At 40.1% G+C, this 23,908-nt stretch overlaps 1 protein-coding gene across 7 annotated transcripts in view; it reads left to right on the top strand.

The window, feature by feature from the left end:
* osbpl6 (oxysterol binding protein-like 6) overlaps positions 1–23,908 on the top strand; it is a 34,180-nt gene that overhangs the window by 2,164 nt on the left and 8,108 nt on the right. For 3 of the 7 annotated variants that reach the window (XM_056424619.1, XM_056424580.1, XM_056424629.1), the window contains exons 2-11: positions 4,542–5,514; positions 15,482–15,604; positions 16,002–16,055; positions 17,186–17,299; positions 17,376–17,546; positions 18,702–18,846; positions 18,988–19,091; positions 19,380–19,472; positions 21,485–21,653; positions 22,593–22,723. In XM_056424619.1, coding sequence (XP_056280594.1) covers positions 5,368–5,514; positions 15,482–15,604; positions 16,002–16,055; positions 17,186–17,299; positions 17,376–17,546; positions 18,702–18,846; positions 18,988–19,091; positions 19,380–19,472; positions 21,485–21,653; positions 22,593–22,723 — 1,251 coding nt within the window. In that variant the 5' untranslated portion in view covers positions 4,542–5,367. Of the gene's footprint in view, positions 1–2,312; positions 5,515–15,481; positions 15,605–16,001; positions 16,056–17,185; positions 17,300–17,375; positions 17,547–18,701; positions 18,847–18,987; positions 19,092–19,379; positions 19,473–21,484; positions 21,654–22,592; positions 22,724–23,908 lie in introns of those variants that run through there. The other 4 variants (XM_056424609.1, XM_056424637.1, XM_056424590.1 and 1 more) reach the window with 3 other exon arrangements.

Genomic DNA, 23,908 nt, shown 5'->3' with positions numbered 1-23,908 from the left:
TTGTTGGCTACTTTAATTATGCAACAGAGAGGGGAGATCAGTAAACGTGTTCCAGCGGAGAGTACTGGTCGATAGTGTGGTGTTTTTGGCGGCTTAGATGTGGTGACAACACAAACACGAATGTCCTTTTCACCCCTATCGGGGCACAGTTGCCATCATGCTTCATCGTATTACAGTTTGTGATGAGCGGTGCCGTTAACATTCGCGTGGCTTCACGTTTAACGTGCACGAACCGCAGCAACAAAGTAGGAAGTGATCGCCGTTTGTTTTGTTGTTGTTGTTATTTTTTGGGTCTTGCACTGCTGCTTGACACATAGGCTGTCTAAACCTTCAGTTTCTTTTCTTCATCCCTCTCAGATTTCAGAGCAGGGCACACAGATAGTGGGATCACTGTAGTCCCCTCTCTCGCTCTCTCTCTCTCTCTCTCAGCTCTCTCTCAGCTCTCTCTCTCTCTCTCTCAGCTCTGTGTTGCTCTCCCTTGCTTGACCCACATCAGGACAGATTATAGTTAGTACTTCTTTATTTGTGATACTCTGATCCCAGTAGGAAGAATTTGACTTCTTTGTTGCCACCAGCCTGTAAGGTCACACCACATATTCAACTCCAAAAAAAGCTCTAGAGCCTGTCGGAATTTAGCTTGTTGTTCAAAGTAATTTTAGCAGAGCAGATTGTTGTTAGATATATAGAAAGATATATACTTTATTCATCCCCGAGGTGGACATTTGTTTGTAGCAGCAGCAAACAAACATACAAATATTAAGTATGAAAAATGCTCAAAATATTAAATAATAAAGAAAATGCAGAATAAAGTATATACAGTGTATATATAGAGTCTATACAAAGTATATACAGGGAAATAGAATATATATTAAATTAACTGACTAGGTTTATTGATTCAATTGAAGGAAGATCTGGCCAGAGGTGATTTATTATTCAGGGGATCGAACCCAAAGCTGATGGTTGTCTCTGCCACCCTGCTCAGACTTCATAGAGGTCCTCACAACTGTATTCTGTTAGAGTAAGAGGGACTCATGAAAGTTGAATCATTCACCAGTATGTGTCATATGGTCACAGATCGTGTAACTCTTCTTGCAGACACATTTCTTGGACCATAGAAAGTGCTCACCACTACTTAGACTACTATATTTCTCCAAAATGGACCTCAATAACCTGAAGGTCCCTCAATGATGTGCTCAAAGGGTGAAATGTGATGAACTATCAGTGGTCCTTTTTTGATGAATTGAACAATTGTGTGGAAATGCTTCAAACCTTTTCCTTTGCTCATGTGATGCTCTGAAACAGGAAGACTTGTCGAGCTGGGAGATGTGGAGAACATAAAATATCGTGATACCTTTGGCCAAACATCTTAACATCGATATAGCGAAGCTATCCGGTTGAATTTAAATGCTTTTTTCATACACTGAGCCTTGAATTCTGTTCAAACCCAATTCTCAGCGTTGTTTACGCAACATGATTGACATTTATTGATTTATACTTGCTAATCAGTTGATCGCGCTGGTCAGAGGTAAGATTATTTTCTCTCTGACAGCTTTCATCATTATTTGGATTTGGGAAAGCCCTTTTCCCCAAATAATATTGCTCTTCTGGTGCTTGAAATGAGAAATATATGACTTATGTTATGTGTGTTCAGTGCGCTCTTAGCACTGAACACACATAAAATAAGAGAAACGGTGAAAGAGCCACACAACTATGAGGATAGGCCCCCTTCTATGTACCATATGCCCACCTCATATTACGCTGAAGGTGTTTCCACGGAGTAGATAATTGCTTTTTAGAAACAATATTTTAAACAATCTAAATATTAAATATCAAAAATGTAACTTAAAGACTGCTGTGCATTAATGTCTGGAGTGGTTGGTGAGAGAGTTTGGGGACATTATCGTCCCACGTGAGGCAACAGAAGGGCCCTCTCCCCAAACTGTTGCATGTTGGTGCCAGTGATGATTTATGTGAATAAGGGCTCCTCCCCTGTGTCCAGTACTGCCTTGAAACATCCCAACCACATTCGATTGTCTGAACCGCAGTATCAGAGAGCAGTTTGAGCATAAAGTACATCAATAGAAAATATGTGTTACTTGCATGACTCCCCATGATATCGAAAAATAATATTTGATTTGAACTAAAATCAATTGAAGGAATTGAGTCATTGTTTTCGAAAGTCTATTCTCCGTAAAGGAATTTGAGTACTCAGATCTCCAGTATATTCTGTATGGCTTTAGCATAAAGCACCATACAAGAGTTTTTGAAATATGAACTGACCTAAAACAGCTCCCCATGAACTCATTTTCTGTCTTTATTGTCCCGCATGGCTGCTTGCAGCAGCGACACATCAAAACAGAATTATCCAATTAATAATGAATTTTCTATTCAATTGATCCGCCACCTTTATTTTCTCAATTAATCAATTAAATATTTAAGTTGTTATCAAAAACTGTGGAAAACATAAAATATATTATCTTAGAGCCCAAATTTGACTTCATCAAGTGTTTTGTTATGCCGAACAGTCTAAACCAGGGGTGCTCACACTTTTTCAGCATGCGAGCTACTTATAAAATGACAAAGTCCAAAAGATCTGACTTTAACAGTTGGTCAATTGTCAAAAAGCTTCTAATTTATTGACTAAATTGCTCCCTTATGTTTCCCTTTAACTCCCTTTAACTTGGATTATGGCTAACTGACGGCAACAATAAAAAGGTTTTGTAGTGTCAACAACCAGTTGTGCCAATAGATTAACTAGTCGTAGTAAACAGTTGATGCACAAGGAAACACACAGGACTCAGTTTGAGGACACCGATATGTAGGTGTCTGTTTGACTCCTGTTTAGATGGACGGACTTAGTGTTACCCCATACAAGACCAGGTTAGATATTGGGGAACGTCCCATCAGGACTCGATGAGTCATGACGAGCTTAATCTTGTAAATCCACTCCCCGTGATTATGCTCCTTTAGGCAGAAGGACTGCAGGCCCTGCCATGTCGACACTACAACGGCACTTCCTAAGCACCTGATCAAGAGTCAAACCAAACACTACTGACACTTGCACTACATTTAATCATCCTGTAAAATGTTGTCTGGACAGGGATGTTCTTTGCTGAACAATGAATGCATGTACAGTGCAACAACATGTAATGTGGGTTGACTGGTTTTCACTGTTGCATATTGCAGATGTATATCTGGCATTTGGCATCCTTTCATCTTTTCACATGCTGCTTATTTTTGAAATTAAAATGTAATGACCCTGACATGACTCAAAATTCAAGCTTTGAAACTAGTTTGAAAAATGTATTAAAATAGCACTAAAGTGTATCCTTAAAGCACTTCTCCCTTCTGCTTCCTTATTAGGTCAAGGAGAGTGGATCTATTAAATAGGCTAAGTGGAATACTCTATCTGACTGGACTTAGAGCCTCGTCTGACAGTAGCTTAGATCCTAGTTGGCTTAAGACAGGGCCGGGATGATGACGTTGCTAAAGGATCTGAAAAATAGATTATAGAGTGTGAGTATACTGTACGGTTGCATGTGATAGGTCATACTGCTGAAGTTTGCAGAGCTGTTTAGTGGTTTCAGGGAGTTTCCCTATCACACAGGAGGGCTAATGGACACATACTGCAGTTATACAGGGCGCTCCAGAGGGAACACAGACATATGTATCACTGCCTGTTGATAATCCTGCACATAGTAGTTGTTATCTATCCTCAAGTCTTTGGCTTCATTTCGTAAACATGATAATGTTATAATTAATGATATGTCAAAAAATTTATGTAGAATTGACCGTAGATGTGGACAATTTTGTCATATAGATTTGTGTCATGATATGAGACTTAGCTAGAGCTACAATCAACAATTATTTATGGTAATCAATATAAAATGAATTAATTTCCTAAAACATAAAGTAATATCGTTCTATTTCATTCTATTTTCTGACAGTCTGAAACCCAAATATATTCAGTTTACTATCACAAAAGACAAAAACAATCAGCAAATTGCCACAATTGAGAAGCTATAACCCGTTTTGCATAATTGCCTAAACATGTTTAATCAGTTATTAAAAGAAAATATTGATCCAACTATTTGACTAAATAAACAAATTGACCATAATATTGTATTATTGAGTAGTTAAACACGGGCTGATGACTCTGCTTGCCCTGCCATCAATTGAGCACTTTAACCGCAGCAATGCAACAATGCTTTCCTCCAAACATGATTGATCTTGGAGCTGCTGTTCATTATGAAAGTAAACACAATGAATCTTACTTTTTGTTCATTATATCCATATTTCTTCTATCTGTTTTCACATGTTCTTGTTTGTAAATACCACATCCTCTGAATGTTATCCCCAAATGTCACATCATCAACATTGAGGTATTTGATTAAACATAATGTGCTATTTGTCCTTCTAAAGGTCCAATAAAATCCTCACTATCTCACCAAGTGTCCCATTTTTTAATGCAAACTAAATTGAACAGGGTTTGTTATTCTGTCTGTTTTCCACTATCTTGCAATCAATGTGTGTGTTTTCAGTGCTGAGACCCCCTGAGAGCTGAGACAATTACACAGCACCACTGCAGGCAGTATTGTGGCTCTGAGCATGGAGCAACACAGTACCATGACTAATGACGAAAACGAGCACTCCCCCTCCATCTTGCTTAGCTGAACATAAGATAAGGTTAACCAGAATTGTGTACATTTTCTGCAGCGGAGGCGGTGAGTATGGTCAATTTGATAAAGTGATCTGCCACAATTCCTGACTGTAAACAGAGTAAAGGGTTGCAACCAACGTATAATCTGCAGATTATGTTCTTTAGTCTTATTTGCTCTGTAAAACATCAGAACATTGTGGAAAATGCCACTGAAAAAGATTCTAGAGCCCAACGCTAACACCTTCAGGTTTCTTTTTTCACTAAATATCCAATTTACTTGAAGACAAACTTTAAGACAAAGAAGAGATGCAAATTCTCCCATTGGAGAATGACAATTCTTTTGGACTTCCTCCACCAACCACATAGCAAACAAAATAAAAAGGCTTATCCAGTATAATCAGGAGTATCTTAACTGAGCATCTGTGAGTTGGATTACTATTTTGAAATTGATGGAGGATAGTTCAGAAAGCTTGGGAAAGGCCAAGAAACTCATTTATTTCAAGGAGTGAACTAGCCTAGGAGTCGCTTGACGAATGATAGTGCGGGGAGAGAATGAGGAAGGCAAAGTAGATGTGGTCATGTAACTTCCGGACCTTTTTGTTTTTCAGATGAACAGCAAGCAGTGAGTGTGAGAAACCTTCAGAGGATGCTCCTGGTCTGCGGGGCTCAGTGTTGAGGGAGGTACACGGAGCCAACTGGTGCCCACCATGTCTCACCACCAGCACTACCAGCGAGGCCCTCACGGCCGCACCATGAGCTCTGAGGATAGGAGCTCTCCGCCAGTAAACAAGACCTCCACGCCGGTTCACAAGAGCGCCTCCTCCTCCTCCTCTTCCCAGCGCGACAGTCGGCAGGTAATTGGAATCTAAGTTGAGTTTCTAGAAATAGAAGCACTTTGAATGAATGTAGTTTAAGCATGTGGTAATATAGGGAGCGGTGAATATTATTTTTGGTTGCTGCAGTCTTCTTTCAGCGCCATCCTCTTGTGAGACTCGTGAGAGTTTATGTAACCGGAAGGGAACTGCCAGGAAATAGTAACGCGTGGAATATGAATTCAGCAGTTTTAGTGTCAAAACCATCATTTGATGACTTAGTCATTTAAAAATCAGCTGCCCCAAAATGTGTGCAGTTTGTGTTTTCTTTGTAGAGTTGTCGTCGATCTACTTTGTCGACTAAAGCTGGGCGGACACATTTGTATTAATTTGCAAAATTATTTTACAAGTTTTAATCTGCCTTTCTTCACGGCCAAAACATATAACACATCGTATGACCTCAAACTGTACAGATCGATGCACCACACAACATAAACACGGTTTTGTCTGTTCACAAATTACGGCACGCAACTGTTGACTCAAGGCAGGAAGAAAATGGACAAATACTAACAAATGGCAGAGAATAGGCTAAACAAATCTTTTGCCAGGTCTATAGTGAAGTTCAGTTTGATTTCCATCACAACACAGTCAGTCAAGGCTAGCCACAGCAATATTAATCCGAAATATCTTGCCAGAGATGAATCCAGTCGTCCAACAGCCAGATTATTGATTGTTCCGGCATTTAATCAGAGGTTGTGACGCTCCCTCACGCTGAACATCAAACAACAACCTGGAAGATATTCATGTCAATTCTATGAAATCAGTGTTTGAATTGTTTCTCTATTGTTTTCTATTTACCTCTGGATATGAATTCAGTCATACAGAACAAGGTTTTCTGATACAGACAAATGATTAATAGTTTATTCTCTCTGAAAAGTCGATTAGGAAAAAGACTTATAGACTATCAATCCCTCGAGACCTTATCAACTGATTAGATTACTAATTGGCCAAGTCGGAGCAGCCATCATTTCCTGGTTCGTCATTGAAAACCTCGCAGAGGCATGGCAGACTGAGATACGCTCTGACTTCACGGTTCACAGGACAAGTGCTTCAACGTAGCTTGGCAGAAAGCCATTTGAAGCCCCCAGCCCCCTTACCTCACCGAGCTGCTGTCTCACTGTGGCCGCGCAGAAACCGGACACCGAAACTGAAATCTCTGACATCACAACTTTTCCGTCGGCACAAACAAGGTGATGAATATTTCATGAGCGACAGGCGGAGGCTCGGTGCTCTGCTGCACATGTGGCGCGCTCTGATATGCTGCGTGGCAGGCGAGCTGTGTCCACGCCGCGGGAGACGACTGTCCGAGGAGAAAGGGCAGTTGGTCTGAGAAACGAGGCGGGTTTGAAGCGGACAGTCGACGACCTGCTGCTTGACGAGGCCGGCAGTTAACCCGTCTGTTCATTGTTCCTTTCTCTCATATCACCACTTGCTTTTGATAACAAGGCCTCCATGGGTGAAGGGCCTCGGCGTTTCATTTCCCAGCGGCCCCGTTACGTGAACGCCAGATAAATCGGAGAGCGAGGTTATCTACCAGCACCTCTTCTCTTATTCATCTTTTTTAATCTGTTTCATGAAGTCGGGTCCCATCCAAAGAAGTCTTTGTCAAGTAGATTCCCTTGAATGTTGCACACCTTGATCAAGACCTCAAGATAGTCAGCGGCGTGTTGAAAGAATCAGCAGCATATCATGAATTCAAAATGAGTTCTTGTTGCGGCGGTTTTGTGTTACGATCGAGCAGTGCTGGCTAAGTGATGCGGCGATGTACCTGAGGGCGATCCAGACACTTGATCTGTCTACCACAGAGGCAGGTACATGGTTCAAAAACAGTTATAGTTACAAATCCTTTCCCATTCAGCTGCCTCGGGGGTTTTGAGTTGAAGACCATCATAAATATGTACAAGGAATATCAGGGCATATGTCTGCAATTTGTCTGAGTGCATTCTAAGAGACTGCTCTGAAGTAAGATGTGAGAAAAGTGTCTTGAGCCTCTGAGTTGGCCAAGCTTAATGAATGTGGCGTGATACGGGGCTGTAGAGGACTGTTGCCCTCCACCCTCACGTCCCTCACCCGCATTAGATAGGAGAAGAAGTTTTGATCCTTATCCCTTCATGTCGGTGAAAGATTCAAAAAAAGGTTACGTCTGCCTTTGCAACCACAGGGGAAAGCCGACACAAGGTCTTTTTAGTCGCTGTTCTTGAGCTTTCTGTTGTTTCACACTGTCTTCCTCTGCAGATGGAGTTTTCAATGTTTTCACAGCTCAAATATCCATCTTTCACGTACACAATAGGATTGGGAATCTGGAGCCGCCTCACAATTCGATTCCGAGGTCAATTCGATTCATCTTGATGAATACAATTTTTTATTTTATAATCTCACTGTGACTATCTGCTGTTATTAAACACTGCATATTTGTCATGATTCATGATTTTAAAAAAATAATAATTTACTCCCATTATCTTTTATGTATAAATATGAGTAACACATAGAAGAGATGTGTCAACTGGAGGGTTACATTTGAAGCACTGCAAAGAGAACCAACCATGATATAAATAAAATAGTGTCTGTCGCAGCACCCTAGTAAAAATACAGAATTCAGCATGTTCTGTATCATTTGACATAACATGCTGCCCTTATTTACAAATACATAACACAGAATAATACAGCCAATGAGCATTCAGCTCTTATACGAAAATATGTCTCTCTGGAACATGTGCTCAAACTATACAGTGATCCAGTAATAAAGTGATCTGTTACGATTCCACTTTATTCTGTGGTAACGAATGTCCACACATAGCGCGTCACTTCCATCCGAGCCGCTTTGCTCAGTGACTCCAGGACTTAAGCTTTGGTTTGGTTTTGTAAACAACATGCAAGTGTATTACGTCTGTTGTGTTCAGGGGCAGCAGTAAGGAACGGACATCCCTGTGTCACAGCATTGTTACAGGCAATCATAACGTTGAGAATTTCCAATTATTGAGTTTTTTTGCATCCAGTAGTAACCGTTCAAGAGAGAATTGCAATGCATCAACTCATCAATTTTGTTGAACTTTTATGAATTATTATTCAATAGAACTCAGGTTGTCTCCAACATATTTATTTGTCTCTGAATACAATTGACACTTTTCCTGCATTACTGTCTGCTTGGTGTGTTCCATATATTGTACTATAATGGACCGGTGCTGAAGAGACTATGCAGTCAAATACATCTTCCCCAGGGACATCCTGGGGAAGCACTGTAGACGCTGAGAAAAGACCTGAGCTGGCTTGGCTGAGCCTCCGTTTTTGAGGAGAAATGAGAGCGTGGCATTTTGTTGAGGGAAGGCCGGAAATGAGATCCAGGCCCCATTTTACAATCAATATATGTCACTTTCCCCTCTGCTGATGACGACTGTTCATTCTGGAGATCCTCATGAGAGCAATTAGAGGCACCACCTGCAGTTAACACACACACACACACACACACATAGTGTCACTGCAACTTTCCATTTTTCCCTAGATGCTTGTCATTTCCTGGTTAGATAGAGCAAGACACTGAACCCCCAGTTGCTCCCCGGGCGCTTCACTGCAGCTCACTACTCCTTAATAACTCAGGATAGGTCAAATGCTGATAAGAATTTCCCCACTGTGGGATCTATAAAGGATAAATTATTATTATTAGTAGTAGTATTAGTAGTAGTATTATAGAGAGTCACACGCTGCTTATGAGTTGCTCTTTGGTCAGATAATCAATGTTTTTATGTTGCAGACCACAACATGCCAATGTAGATGAAAGAATGATGGAGCACTTGAAAGCAGCATACACCAGTATCTTCCCTGTCCTGTACAGATGTATTTATTTATTCTATAGGTTATTATATTGTCTAATGTGCAGGTTTGACAGACAAATTCAAAAACACAGGAGAGGATAGGGAGCAGAAATAGAACGACACAGCCTCTTTTTATATCGCCTAATATGAGCAGAGTGTGTCTTATTTTCTGATATGTAAATTGTGTGACAATATAATGTTTTACAATAGAGCTGCACCGATCAGGTTTTTTGTGCCGATCACTGAAATCAGTATCTGCTGATCACCGATAATACCGATCACTGAAATCAGTACCTGCCGATCTGATAATACCGATCACGGTGTTGATTGAAGCATTCTATTTATTGTGAAGCATTATTGCCGAGGACTATGAGGAAATACATATATAAAGCACCTCAAACATTCAAGAAATTACAGATTTCTTTAAACTTTGAAAAATGTCCTAATTGATACATTAAAATTGTTTGATTGCTATTGTAGGGGATTTCAGATATGTATGGAACACATCTGCATCATTCATTTCCTGGAACTCTTGGGGAAATCTATTTACAGGACTTTTCTTAACATACAAAAGTCTGACTTATTTTTATAAACTCTTCCTTGGTCCAGTAAAAATGTTTTAATGTTAGCATAATTTAAGCTAAATCTCAGAAACGATCTCTAAAGATACAAAATCAGTTCATTGTTTACTTTTATATGTTCGTGTATGATTTGTCGACATCTTATTTTGAAAAACGGATGTTGTTTCACGTGGTTCTTTCCGCTAACTTTGCAAAACCGGATGTTGTCACTTAAATCCTTCCGCTAACTTTATCAAAACCCTCGCGCGCTCCCGATCGAATGCGTTTACCGTGAGCATCAGTCTCCAGGGGCAGACATGTGAGAGTCGGCTGAGTTGACCCAGAGATTCAACTCGGGGGACGGGGACGCCGCTCGGTGCGTGAGGATCCCCTCGTGGACCTCTCACTCTGCGGCCCTCGCCGGGCGCATCGTCTCCGTTGCGATGCGCCTCTTTTCACACATTAGCCTATAACCGTGGTCATCCCCCCCCCCCCCCCCCGCTCTCACACACAGGCCAGCCTTCTTCGGTTTTCGTCTCCTTTCTTCTTCTTCTGGAGTTAATGTCGGTTAGCAAACCAGTCATTCAGGCATTACCGCTAACTATAGTGGGCTGAAGTGGAGAACAAGTTTGTCAGCAACACAAATATTTAATAATAATTTTTAAAAAATCTGCTAATTTACTGGTCGCGCATGCGCGAGTTGATGAAAAATTTACTCGCACTGTGTCTAATTTTAGGCGCAAAATGCGACCATTTGGTCGCAGTCTGGAGCCCTGCTGCAGTGAGATCAATCTTCACAACAATGCCTCTGTGGCTATTAGTTGCTGAAATACCATTGTCGAGTGGTGATTGTGGTAGAAGAGGTGGGAACATGTTACAGTTATTTGATCAAGGAGTACAGTCTATTCTTACACAAGTACAACAAGAAACCAAAGACTTAGATCTGAAGGTTTGAATTATTTAGTATTTGGTATTGTGTCGCGAACACACAGGTGCATAGTGATAAGGCTAGTTGTCATGTAGCTGAATAGACTAGACTGAATATTATACTGAAGGAAGGTAATCTGAAGTATTAAGCAATTTACCACACCCACCTCCACCTTTACATGCTATCCTTCACCCCACCTACCAAGCATTCACCCACAAATACAACCTTTATTGAATCAGGTAATCTCATTTAGACAAAGTTCTCTTTTGCAGGATAAACCTGTGTAGAGCAGAGAAAAAGAAAACATAATCAGTATTAACAAAAAGACACATCCGTACACACAACAATCATGAGATGGAACAACTTAAGCACATACAGGACTGTCTCAGAAAATTAGAATATTGTGATAAAGTTCTTTATTTTCTGTAATGCAATTAAAAAAACAAAAATGTCATGCATTCTGGATTCATTACAAATCAACTGAAATATTGCAAGCCTTTTATTCTTTTAATATTTAATAATTTTTTAATTGCATTACAGAAAATAAAGAACTTTATCACAATATTCTAATTTTCTGAGACAGTCCTGTATATGTGTGTATGAAGAACTTATCCAGACATAACAAAAGCACACACAGCACCAAAGGCAATTAAAGACATCACTCAATAGATTCAAAGTTAACGGCTTAAATCCGGCCAGAAGGTCAATTCTTCAGGATTGATTTCCACTTCCAAGCTTCAAAGTAAGAAAGGCAGTCTTCACAAGATCAGTATTTACCCGAAAGGGCACCTGCAGTCAAACAGAAAATGAATGTACCATCCTGTATATTTGACAGATAGTTGAGTCGTCTGTATACAAATAAAAACAATAGTTTGATAAAATGGATAATGGTTGCTCATGGATGTTTAAAGAGCCAATGAAAGGTAATCACGGGCTCTTTTAAGGTTGTATGCTTTACATGTCATGCTTAGTTGTTGCTGAAACTGGAGCTGCTCAGATTTCAGATGAATCAAAACATTAGTCAAATATCAAAATACTTGCTGATTATATTTCTGTGGATGGAAAAATGTGATGCAGCTCTACTTGGATGCTGATCTTTAAAAAACATAAATTATTTTTTTCCAGATTGTGGAATAACATATACAACAGTAACATAAGAAAATGAAGCCGTTATCCAGAAAATATTGAACTTGTCTTGCCTTCCGTAGCTTGTTACTTAAAAGAACCTGGCCTTTATTTTCTTTATTTAGGCTAATCAATGATTATGTTAGGCCCTTAGATTTATAACTGCCATGAAAGATTACACAGAATTGCCTGTTTTGTTACTTTTATCACTTTTTTTATTTCATCATTAAGTTTTATTGCACTTGGCTAAGCTAACCGTAAAGTAGGAAATAAACTGTCAAGTTGAAGGCATTGATGCAGCATTAAAAATACCAGAGGACTTACACTGGATTGATGTAGTTGATGATTGGCATTATAGAAGTAATGTGTACTGTAACCATGTTGTTCAACTGATATGATAAAAAGCTAAACCAATTCAAAATTATCCGGTGTCAAACGAGCAAGCTTGTGGAAACCTTTCAACATTTTGACATATAAAAGCAGACCTCTTCTCACTGAGTCTGCCACGAGATCCTTTATTAATGGGTAAAACTCACCAAGAAGGACCGGCTCATTCAGCTTTTAATGATTCTGCAGTAAGATGAATGAATGTGAGCCGAGTGCAGGGAATCACTTTGGCTTCATTCAGTTCTGTATTTAAGGTCAAATAACAAAAGCAAATCCTCTGACTGTGGCAGTAATTTCCATACAAACCAATAGTTACATATACTTAGGTATTAACGTGGAGCCAGAGGTTGAGTGTACCATTCCTCATGAGGAATTTGATGATTTCTATCGTTAATGGTTCGGTTGTTAAAACGATTCCCAGGAAAGTGCATTCAATTACAATAGTTGCAGGACAAAGCCATTCTTTATTTAGTGCAGTATTGATTTATCAATTTAGATCCAGTTGAAAGTCTGTTTGTAATGCCCCAGATAACGCACAGGAAGTTCGTCTGAAGGGTTTCTCAAAGACTGCTGCTTGTTATTGCCTCTAAGGAAGGGTGCTTGTCACGTTAAGGCTGTTATGGTCTGAATGCAGAAGCGTTGATGTATCAATCATTTCACATTATACAGTCAAGTTGTTCAACTGATGACGGAATTGCTTCGGGCATAATAACCGTTATCTTTGATGACATGATTGCTTTGAATGGTGATGTGCATTTTGCTAATGAAGTTGAGCCGCTCCACTTCAATTGCACAGAGCCACTGAAGAAGGGAGGGGCTCTCGTCAGCGGAGACACATGACCTCATCATCAAACAGATCTGTTCGCCCGGTCATTAGATTAAACAAGCTGTTGTCTCCTTTTTTTGCAAGCCAAGGTCAGACGTCGTAACGCACACCCAACCAGCTGTCTCGGAGGTTGCGGCATCACACGAAGCCGAATGAAGAGCTACGGGATACTATTTGGTTTTCCTAAGAAGAAAACAAGTTGTGGGTTTTGCCATAAAGGTGGATTCAAGTATCAAATTCATAATTGGACCTATTTTGCAAACATTACTGTGAAGGGTTTCTGGCCGTCACCCGTGGGTTTCCCCCAAAAGCTCCAAGGATAGCCAGATAACAGCGATGAGGTTCCGTTGGAAGACATATTTTATTGTCAGCACACAACACACAGCAGACCGTTCAACAAGGCGTCTGCTCACTTCGCTCCCTACCACCAGCTCTGCTGCCCTTTTATACGAGCAGCCGAGGCCAGATTGGGGACAGCTGCCACAATTACATTTAGATGCATTCCATTTTATTAATAGTGTATTTATTCTGATGGCTAACAGCCCAAACATATACAGAGTACATGTTTTTTACTACAGTGGCAGACTATATTGCAGTCAGGCGATTAGCTGTCAGTCAAATTGGTTACTTTCCCTTTTATTCTCACCTGTTGATGCTCCATTAATATCACGGTTCCTCAATGTTCACCGTCTTTGTGACAAATATCAAGAAACCTCTTTAACCGACAGATTTGTAGCCGCCTACTGATTCACAACTGATTATACTGAAGCACTCTGAGGAATATCTGAGGCATTTAGTAAATGAATTGCTTCTCAACAACACTTGGTCTCCTGTGTCCTAATAGCAGGAAAATAAACATCCCTCCCTTGAAACTGTGGATGACAGAGCAATTTAAAAAATCATGGTGACCATTACATTTCATTTAGCTGACGCTTTTATCCAAAGCAACTTACAATCATACACCGTAGACACAGCTACAGGGAGCAATTCAGTCTCGCTCAATCGGGTGAGCGGGGATCAAACCGCGGATCCTCTGAATGAAAGACGGACCTGCTCCGAACTCCAAAGGAGTGCCCCTTTTTCCTTTCTCTCTTCTATTTTGCGTCATTTGAGGGAAATACACATACACTGCCTTGTGTATGTATTTCGTATTCCTCTGTATATTTGGTATTGTTATTGTGTTCTGTGTTTTTATTTTGATCTTTTACTGCTCTGATGTGCTGTGATCCTGCAATTTCCCCACTGTGGGACTAATAAAGGAATATCTAATCTAATCTAAAATAGGGTTCAAATTGAAGCAGGTCTCTCTTCTGTATTAAAGTCAAAAGTTTTGCAGAAATGCTCCCAATAACATTATTTGAAAGAAACATTTCAGTTGCTTTCTCCAGATAAAGCGTAACACACAGCTAAACATAGTTGCACACCTGTTCTTTGGTGCTTGTTGAAGCCACTAACGATATTCTCTAAATGATCAAATAAGCAAAGTTGTGGAGATAAAAACACCCCGAGATCCACCTGTCATCAGATTTTCATTGAAAAGTTGCTAAATCCTGATTGGTGCACACAAGTTACATGACTTATTTAAATAATTGAGTCCTGTCCACTTCAGGCAGTAGTCGTAGTATAACTATGTAGTAGTAGTAGTAGAACTATGTATTAGCACACAGCAAAAAGCATATGTTTGACTGTTTATTAAGGCATTTGTCAAAAATGATAACTCATCCCATGGAATTTTTATATTATTACAACTGTCTTTTACTATATTGTCATTGATTGTTTTTATGCCTCCACTTATGGGTGCCAGCAGGAGGAGATGTAGTTATGGCCACTAATAAACTGACCTCTGCTTACCACTACTTTACAGTGTTTTGTAAATAATGTATTAAATGTTAAGAGGTAGATAGACACGTACAGGAAAAATAGGCATGTCGGTCAGAAATGTTCAGACTTAAGCACAAAATAACATCTGAAGTACGCTAAAAGGATTGTGTGAGATGTTTTACCTGTCCCTGCCTGACTTTGCAGTCCTTCTACTCCAGAGATGTCCCTTTAATTTACAAACCTACTCGCAGCTGGAAGAGCACAGTCAGGAGAACGCTAATGGAGTGGAAATGCTGAGAAAGCAGCAGGAATTTGAATGGGGCAGTATTTTTTTTAATGTGTAGTACAGGGGGAATGAATAAAGAAGCGTTAAATGTATTACTTTGGTTTTCAGATGTGAGCCATGATTTGACTGTCTCTTCTTTTATCTTAGTTTTCTTCCTATTCTGGAGGAGTGAGTGGATTGTTCTGACTCTACTTTATTCCTGTCTAGGAGGCAGACAGCTGGGAAATCATTGAGGGGCTGAAAATCGGCCAGAGCAACGTCCAGAGGCCTGATAAACACGAGGGTTTCATGTTGAAGAAGCGGAAATGGCCCCTGAAAGGCTGGCACAAGGTAAGATCTCCAGACAAAGTGAGACACAAAAGCTTTTGTTGGGGGGGAAAAAATACTTTCAAAATTAGCCGCTCCTTGAATGTTTGCTGTCGAGTCGAGAAATACGGTACGTTCCCCTTTTTATTCACCTTGCTTAACCTTCTCTGGGCCTCTTCCGCAAGCAATATTTCCTTTGAAGTCACTGCCTTCAGCATCAGCTTAGATGTTGTTTTCCATAACCAAGTCCCTGTTGCCATCATATATGAACACCACAGAACATACAACTCATTTTGAGAGCAACAAATGGTAGACAACCTGAATCCAAAATATAAACAGGTCCAATGTGATATATGTTTTCAATGTCCGCCCTTCCTGTTATTCAAGCAACACACTATTTTTGTGCTTATATTCTCTGCAGCGTTTTTTTGTCCTGGACAATGGTATCCTGAAGTACTCCAAGTCCCCTCTTGATGTAAGTAACCCTGACTATAACCCACAGGCCGAGACAGGGCAGCCCAGCCTGATATCAGCTTGGCTTGAACATGACTCAGCAGAAACATCTGCAACACGAGTCATAATGTTCAATGTGTGTCAGCACGACGTGTCACTCTGCTCACATTTTACGGACAAAGTGGAAAAGTAACAGAGACCAAAGAATCGTGCACTCTGTGGATCACTTGTTCTCACGTTTCGGCTGCAACTAACCATCATTTACATTGATTGAATTTACAGATTATTTTTCTTGGAATCGCTGATGAATCATTTGGTTTTTTATACTTCAGAAAATAGTGTCCAATGCCTACAACATTATCTTTCATACAAGATAACCCTGAAGGCCAAAGAGACATCTTCACATGTTTTGTCCAAAACCCAAACATACTAATCGGCTGTCAGTCATATCAATAGCAAATGATGGTCATTTCTGCTTGATCAGCTTCACACCATTGCAATCATACATCAATGTTTTTTTCATCCTACATTTGGATATGTGTTTATTACCAGAAAATGATCAATCAATCAGTTAACTGTTTCAGCTCTGCCTGTTTTGCAAAACAAATTTGACCTGAAGACTGGAACATTGTTAAAGGTGCAAGCCCATCACAGCTCACGGTGCTAACAGCGCAAACAACAGCAACAGTGCTGACAGACCTCACAGTGTTAACCTGAGGGGGAAGAGGAGGGTGGATGCTACACTTCCGCCCCGCCGCCGTATCAGCTGTAACCGTCATACGAGAGCAGTTCAGAGCAGTGGTGAGCTAATCGGTTGGGCACGCTCACAGTCACATGCACTAACTTATCATGTCAATAAAGAAAGGGGAATAAAATACACAGAGGGAGAGCTCATTCTCTACTCGGGTAGACATCCATCCACCATATCTTTACATGGCTAATAGTTGATTGCTGCTATATTAATGTTCAGAATGTTAAATACAGCTCATTTTAAAATGAATACAAGTGATCAACAGTATGGCGGTTTCTTTAGTTTCTTCAGACTTTAGTTTGTTATGAATGTAAAAATGACTCGACTAACTGATTTGACTAACTGTTAACATTGAGTAAACTGCGCTTTTAGTCGACTGCTGTGTTGATCACTTACCTTAGATCCAAAAAGGCAAACTTCATGGTAGCATCGACGTTGGCCTCTCGGTCATGTCCATCAAGAAGAGAGCCCGTCGCATCGACCTGGACACTGAGGAGCACATCTATCACCTGAAGGTAACACAATGTTGTCATTTCAGCAGCGATAAACTGGACAGGAGAGGACAGGGTTGAAAGCTGTCTTCCCGTTTAGGTCAAATCTCAAGACATCTTTGATGCCTGGGTGTCCAAGTTGCGTCATCACCGGCTTTACCGGCAGAACGAGATTGTGCGATCTCCCCGGGAGGCCACCATGCGAACGTTTCCTCCCCCAGCTGCCCAGGTGTCCCCCAAACCTGCCTCGAGTGTGGCGCGTGAAGCCCAGGTGAGCCCTCCCACCAATTAATCATACAATTAATTTCTTTATTAATAAAAGAATCCTGGTATTTAGAAAACGTAAGGAATAAAGGGACAACTGTCTATCGCAGGTTCCCAAAGCCCACGGTGACATCTTCACATGTTCTAGTCGTGTCAAAAAAATGGGCCAAAGATATTCAGTTGACAATTATATTTAACGGAGAAAAGGAGCAATCCTCACATTGGAGGAGCTTGAACCACCTGTTGGGATCACCCACCTGACAACTGTGTGCAACACCTTCATTTAACAGTCATATTTCCTTACAACTATTGCAAATGACTGGTGTTAATTTGATGTGTTTTTAACCATTAAAATGAATAGAAGCCGATATTTTACTAAATGTAATCACAACACATGTCTATGATCTGTGTGGCTATTTAATGGACTAATGGCCGATATCTGCCCAGTTTAGTCCCACTAATTGGCCAGGTAATTGTGTCCCTCGTTGGACGTTGTTGACATGTCTGAACTGTGTGTAAATATGAGGATGAAGCCAGAGCAGGTTCCCCTGGGAGTGTGGATCTCATGCAGGCCATCAGAGGTGATCAGGAGGATGTGGATTCAGAGCAGCTGGCTGCAGCCAGATGAGCTGCTTAAGCGCGAGTCTCTAATCCCTGAGTCAAAATGAACCGCTACATCAAAGAGTTTTGGAGGGAGGACCGTCATATGTTGGTTGGTTGCCAATGACTCGTGTTGATAGTAATATAGGACTTAAAGCTATAACGCACACTGTTGTATGGCTTCTAATGCCACTATTCCATCAAATATATTGATCTTAATTATTCCTTATTTTAATGAAATTGCCTACCTGATAGTAAACATGTACAACAAAATGTCCGCGGGACGTTGTTTGGTGTAAGACGGTTGGAGTATTATGTTCCTTCCAGTAGTTACCGATAGAAAATTAAAGATATTGATTTGGTGAATTGAGAGTTTCTGGCATATTTTACACCAGAAGATGTCACATTCCATAAGCCAGAATATTCCTTATATCACAATGTCAGTACCACCTGAACTGAGCTAGGTTCAAAACCAGTTGAACCAGTCACACATTTTGAACACAGTACAGTAAACTCAGACACAACATCTGGTCTCTGTGTCTGTTCCCCTTTCGCCCGTCAGCAGGTCAAGCCGAGCAGTTTGCCGTGGCGGCCGGTGGCCCCCAGCAGCATCAGCAACAGCAGCCTGCCCGCCTCCTACAGTAACGGCCAGAGCAAGGTGGTCGCGTGGCTGCAGGAATCTGAGGAGATGGACAAGTGCTCAGAGGGTGAGTGCAATTGTCTTCCTCGTGATGGGAACCATTCTGATTCATAAAGAAGTTACGATAAGTCTTCTGAACCCGGAGAGAAGGATTGATACCAATTTCATGGCGCACAACACTGAATGTGTACGTGAATTGTATTTTCAGAGCTTGCACGCTGTCAGTCCAATCTGACTGAGCTGAGTCGGCTATTGCAGAGTTTGGAGATTCTCCAAAGGACACAGTCAGCACCCAACTTCACAGAGATGCAGGTAAATAAAGACACAGAAACACACACACATGCATACTTATTTTTAAAGTGACCTTTTTTCCCCAGGGAAGTCACCTTGACTACCTTTCTAGACAGACATTTTAAATTGTTGGTATTATAGTTTTTGGCTGAAATGCATTATTTATTTACCCCAATAATTTGTTTGCGACTCATTAGTTGGAACGTTGTCTGGTTTTTCCATTTCACTGCAATGCTTTTTCATTATTTGTGATGTGTTTGTTCTATTCTAACCGCATTTTGCATATTTTAATCCACGTGTGTTACAAAGACCAATTGTGTAGAATTGTCAAAGAAAGAAAAGCGCTTGAACAGAAGATGGAGAACAAAAAGTGTCGGCAAAGACGCAAAATTCCAGCTTCAGGTACCAAAGTCACACACACATACATCACTTAGTACATCTTAGATAGTATGAAGTCTCCTTGTAGTCCTTATCCTTTATTTATAATGATAATAATAATAGATACATATATTATTGAGTGAATATATTAACACTTATTGTAGTATTGTGTTTAATTGATTTCTTTGTTGGATTTTGGTTTGAATAAACACAATGGTTGTGTCCAAAAGCTCCCTCCTCACTATCCAGTCAATTCAGTGTAGAGGATTATCTAGTGAGCTTGTCAACAAAATGAAAACATACTTTCAGACACCGACTGGTGGAGCAGTCTCTCACGACATACCTGTACATTATGTTTTATAAATACAAATTGTGAGTTTCCTCTCATTGAAATGCTCTGAGTGAATTTAAGTTCCCCATATAAGCAGTAATTCAGCGTATGTATCACAAGCTTTTATTGTGATAGTCAGAACAGAAGAAGTTGCCAATGAGGGGGCAATACACTCACAACTAAATAAATATAAAGTATTTCGTGGCCGTTTCTGTTGTAATGCACTGCTCTGCTGCTCACATTGAATATATTATCTTTCGAATGGATTTTGATTATGGATTTGTCTCAATCATGCTGCTCTCGCTCCTCTCGTCCATTTTTGCTTCAGCGTGATGGTGTTTAGTGCTCACTTAGCCATCGGTTGCACACTACTTTTCATGATGGCCTGTGGGACACTTTGAGTCCACTATATAGTGAAGAATCATGCTCACTCTCTTCGGACTGCTCTAAAAAATGATGAACTCACTATATTTTCCACTGTATAGTCAGTAGGGAGGGATCTTGGCCAATATATTTTGCACATAAAGTACAGCAAAGTACCTTTCAATATAAAAGTGGTTTGTAAAGTTTGGTTGAGGCTAGAGAGAAACTGATGTAACGGATCACAGTCGCAGGTTTGATTCCTGTATGAACTTATACGTCCAGTCGAAGTGTTATTGAACAAGAGTGAAATATACTTCCACTGCTGTTTTTACAACATAACATTTTCTGTTGTTTTTCTTGATTTTTTTGGTTCTTTAATTGGTCTGCACTGCAACTGGCACTCATCAATTTGATATTTCATGGCCTAACTCTTCCTTATTTTGCCTAATATATTCATCTGTACTTTAAAAAAAGACTAAATGTGCTTTCATACACTGTTGCTGTTCTTTTTAACCACCCAATATTAAGACTTATTTATCGTGTGAATAGATTTTCTATCACCAAATCTAATAGCTTGTCAATAGTCCTAAGAGATTTCTAGATGTGTGAAGTGAAAGACTTAGTGGCTTTAGTGTTCATCCCAAACTACAGAGCTTCTGTCACATCTACAGGACTAAACGTCACATGCAGTTTGATTTACTAGTTCTTGGTGTCATTCATGAATGAGAATCTTCATAAATTTGACCTCAGAGAATATCATCAGAAGGTGCAGAATAATGAGGATGCAGTTATTTTGTTTTGGGTATTAGATTAGATTAGATATTCCTGTATTAGTCCCTCAGTGGGGAAATTGCAGGATTACAGCAGCAGGTGCACAGTAGTGAGCAGTAATAAAAATTAAAAAAGTTAAAAAACAGTAAGAAAAAAAAAAAATACAAAAGCAATATTAAATATACAGACGGAATAAAAGTATATACACGGTAATAACTAAGTGTATTGAAACAGTCAACCGATTAAAGTGTCAAAGTGAAAAGTCATCCAGTTATTTAGTGTTTTTCCCGTCGACTACAAGCTCAGTTTGTTGTGCAGCCTGATAGCAGCAGGAAGGAAGGACTATCCTTTAAAATAATTTCTAGGACAGTACTGAGAACAGCATCGCACTGCTCCCCAGTGTAACATGCTGGTGTGATAACTGGTACCATTATGCTGTGTATTTTTGGGTTAGCTGTGCCTTATTGGACCACGGTTCTTGTTCTTGACAGCTGGTTCTGTCAGACAAACAGCACATTATTGGGCCCCTGGGCTGACTGACTGGTCCTTTGTGGTGCTCATCTCTCTCCAGGTCCCTCTGTCTGCCAGCATGTCCCCCGTCCGTCTCCACTCATCCAACCCCAACCTGTGTGCCGAGCTGGTGGACTTTCAACCCCCTGTCTCCCGCCTGACAGACGGTGTCGAGTGTGCCAGTGACTACATTAAACTTCAGGAGGAATTCTGCACAATTGCCCAGAACGGTAGGCTGCAGGCTGCACGCATGGCATGGAACAATAAAAACAAGTCAGACAGGGAAGAAAATCACACTTACAGGTAACTCTGACACATCGAAGAAGCTATGCTCTGACCCTGACAAATAAATACTACATCTAACCAACTGAACCTGGTTAACATCCATCTCAGTTTTAAGGCAAACTGTATGGTTCAACTTTGACCTCCTGTACTTGCCATAGTTGTGTGGAGACAACGTTTTTATGTGCAGAAAGTGATCATTAGCAAAATTGCAGATATGTTCATTATCAGTTTTACCTCCAAATATAAACTGCTTGTTCACAACCGGTCTACTCATGACTTGTGAGATCGATGTCGTCGTTTTCCCTGATATGTCCTGTTTGTTTGTTTTGTTTGCTTTCCATTTTCGTTTTGTTCTGTTTGTCACTGTAACGCGTCTTTGTGTATTCAGAAAAGCACTATATAAGTTTGAATTATTATTCTTATTATACCAGCAAATAACTTTTTAACAAATACATTTTATCGTAGCATATAAGAGCAATGGCCAAAGCTAAAGTCTTAATTTTTTGGGGGGTTTTACACATTATAATTAACGATACAATGTTGGTAATTAAACCTGATAGTAATAGAAATCCCTTTAAAATTTTAATTTGGTGAACCGAAACTAACTCAATGTGTCACTTTATTCAATATAACTGTGCTTATAATAATCCCAATAATACAAATATGTTTTATTTATTGAAATTCTCAAAAATGCTTTATGAATTTAATTAGAAAAAGCCTAGAAAACTCAAACACAATACAGGGGAGTAGAAGAACAGGATGTGTTAATCAAACATCAAAAACAAGTGTGTGTTGAGGATAATGTTTTTTTTCTTTTCAAGGATTATGACTGCAACAGAGAAAAACTTATATATGATGCTGATTTAATTGTATCCTGTCTACAGTCCACTCCCTGCTGAAGTCGGCCTTCAACACAGTCGCCATAGAGAAAGAAAAGATCAAACAGATTCTGTCTGACCAGGAGCAGTCAGACCAATCAGCCCAGATCAACTCTCTCAGGAAGTCTCTGTCACAGGTAATAGACCGTCTTCACCATTACCCACGATTCCTCTCTTGTTCTACCATTAGTTAGGGAAAGTTATTCTCAGCCGTTTGTCTCACATATTTGGCGTCTTCCCTTTCATAAAGCATGATATGATATTGTGTGAACATGTAACTGGGGAAATAACTGCAAAAATCAGGAGAAACTCTCCCGATGACGGGATGTCAGATGAAACACACAAGCTACCATTTATTGGGCTAAAAATTGGGCCCAAATTGGGCTATACAAATAAACTGAATTGAATTGAATTGAATTGCAAGCAATAAATCACAATTGTAATCACAAGTGTAATCTGTAACTGTAATCACAATTAGAAAAGATGACACGCGGAGATGAGAGCACAAGCAAGTCAATAGTGAATTTTCAATCACCTTTTCCAATATTAATTGAGAGAGAAAAATGTGCCGTGCAGTTCGTTAACTCGGCTCCCTAGGGCTGCCACTTTATCTCGGAGATTTAATTGGACTGTTCCTCTGCTAACTATCAACATCATTTCAGTGAAATGTTCCTAATTGGGTAGTTTCGTGGCAATGTTGTTGTAGGCTGGAGGTCAAGTGTTTGTGGCAGAGCTCCTCCGTGTGAAGGTATCAGGGTCATGACAGCGACAACTGCTGATGTCAGCTGTTTTAATCTCAAAAGGGTATCACTGAGTTCATTTTGTCTCTTTGATGTTATATTTCACATGTACACATTGTTTTACTTAAAGTGGCTATAATCAATATGTGTATATTTAAAATCATATGATGAGATCATTATCACCTCATTCCCCTCAGCTCGACTGATTGCTTTGGTGTCTGTTTTAAATAGAAATAAGAATAGGTTCAGATATTTCGATCTTGAATATTCACTTGTCCATATGCACGTTTAGGGAGTCATTTTTCCATCGTAAGCATTCCTCCTGTTACAACTGGCCGTTTAGAGAAATCCACTAAAGATGAAAGACATAAGAAACATGTCGTCGTTCTAAGCAATGATGGATTTCAAAGTGTGGCTTGAGTCTTGAATTGTCCCGGCACCAAGAAAACACGAGTCATGAAATCACATTCCTACCAAATGACCGTAACTTGAGAAGATATTCGCCTCGTCTTCTGAGCCGTCATATTGGCTGAAAGCAACCCTGTGAAGACTGGGGCATTTGACCGCCATCTTTTACAGCGT

The sequence above is a fragment of the Pseudoliparis swirei genome, chromosome 2 (assembly GCF_029220125.1).
Source record: "Pseudoliparis swirei isolate HS2019 ecotype Mariana Trench chromosome 2, NWPU_hadal_v1, whole genome shotgun sequence".
Classification (NCBI taxonomy): domain Eukaryota; kingdom Metazoa; phylum Chordata; class Actinopteri; order Perciformes; family Liparidae; genus Pseudoliparis; species Pseudoliparis swirei.
The sequence above is the reverse complement of the archived record's forward strand: the minus strand, read 5'-3'. Positions and strand labels throughout refer to the sequence as shown.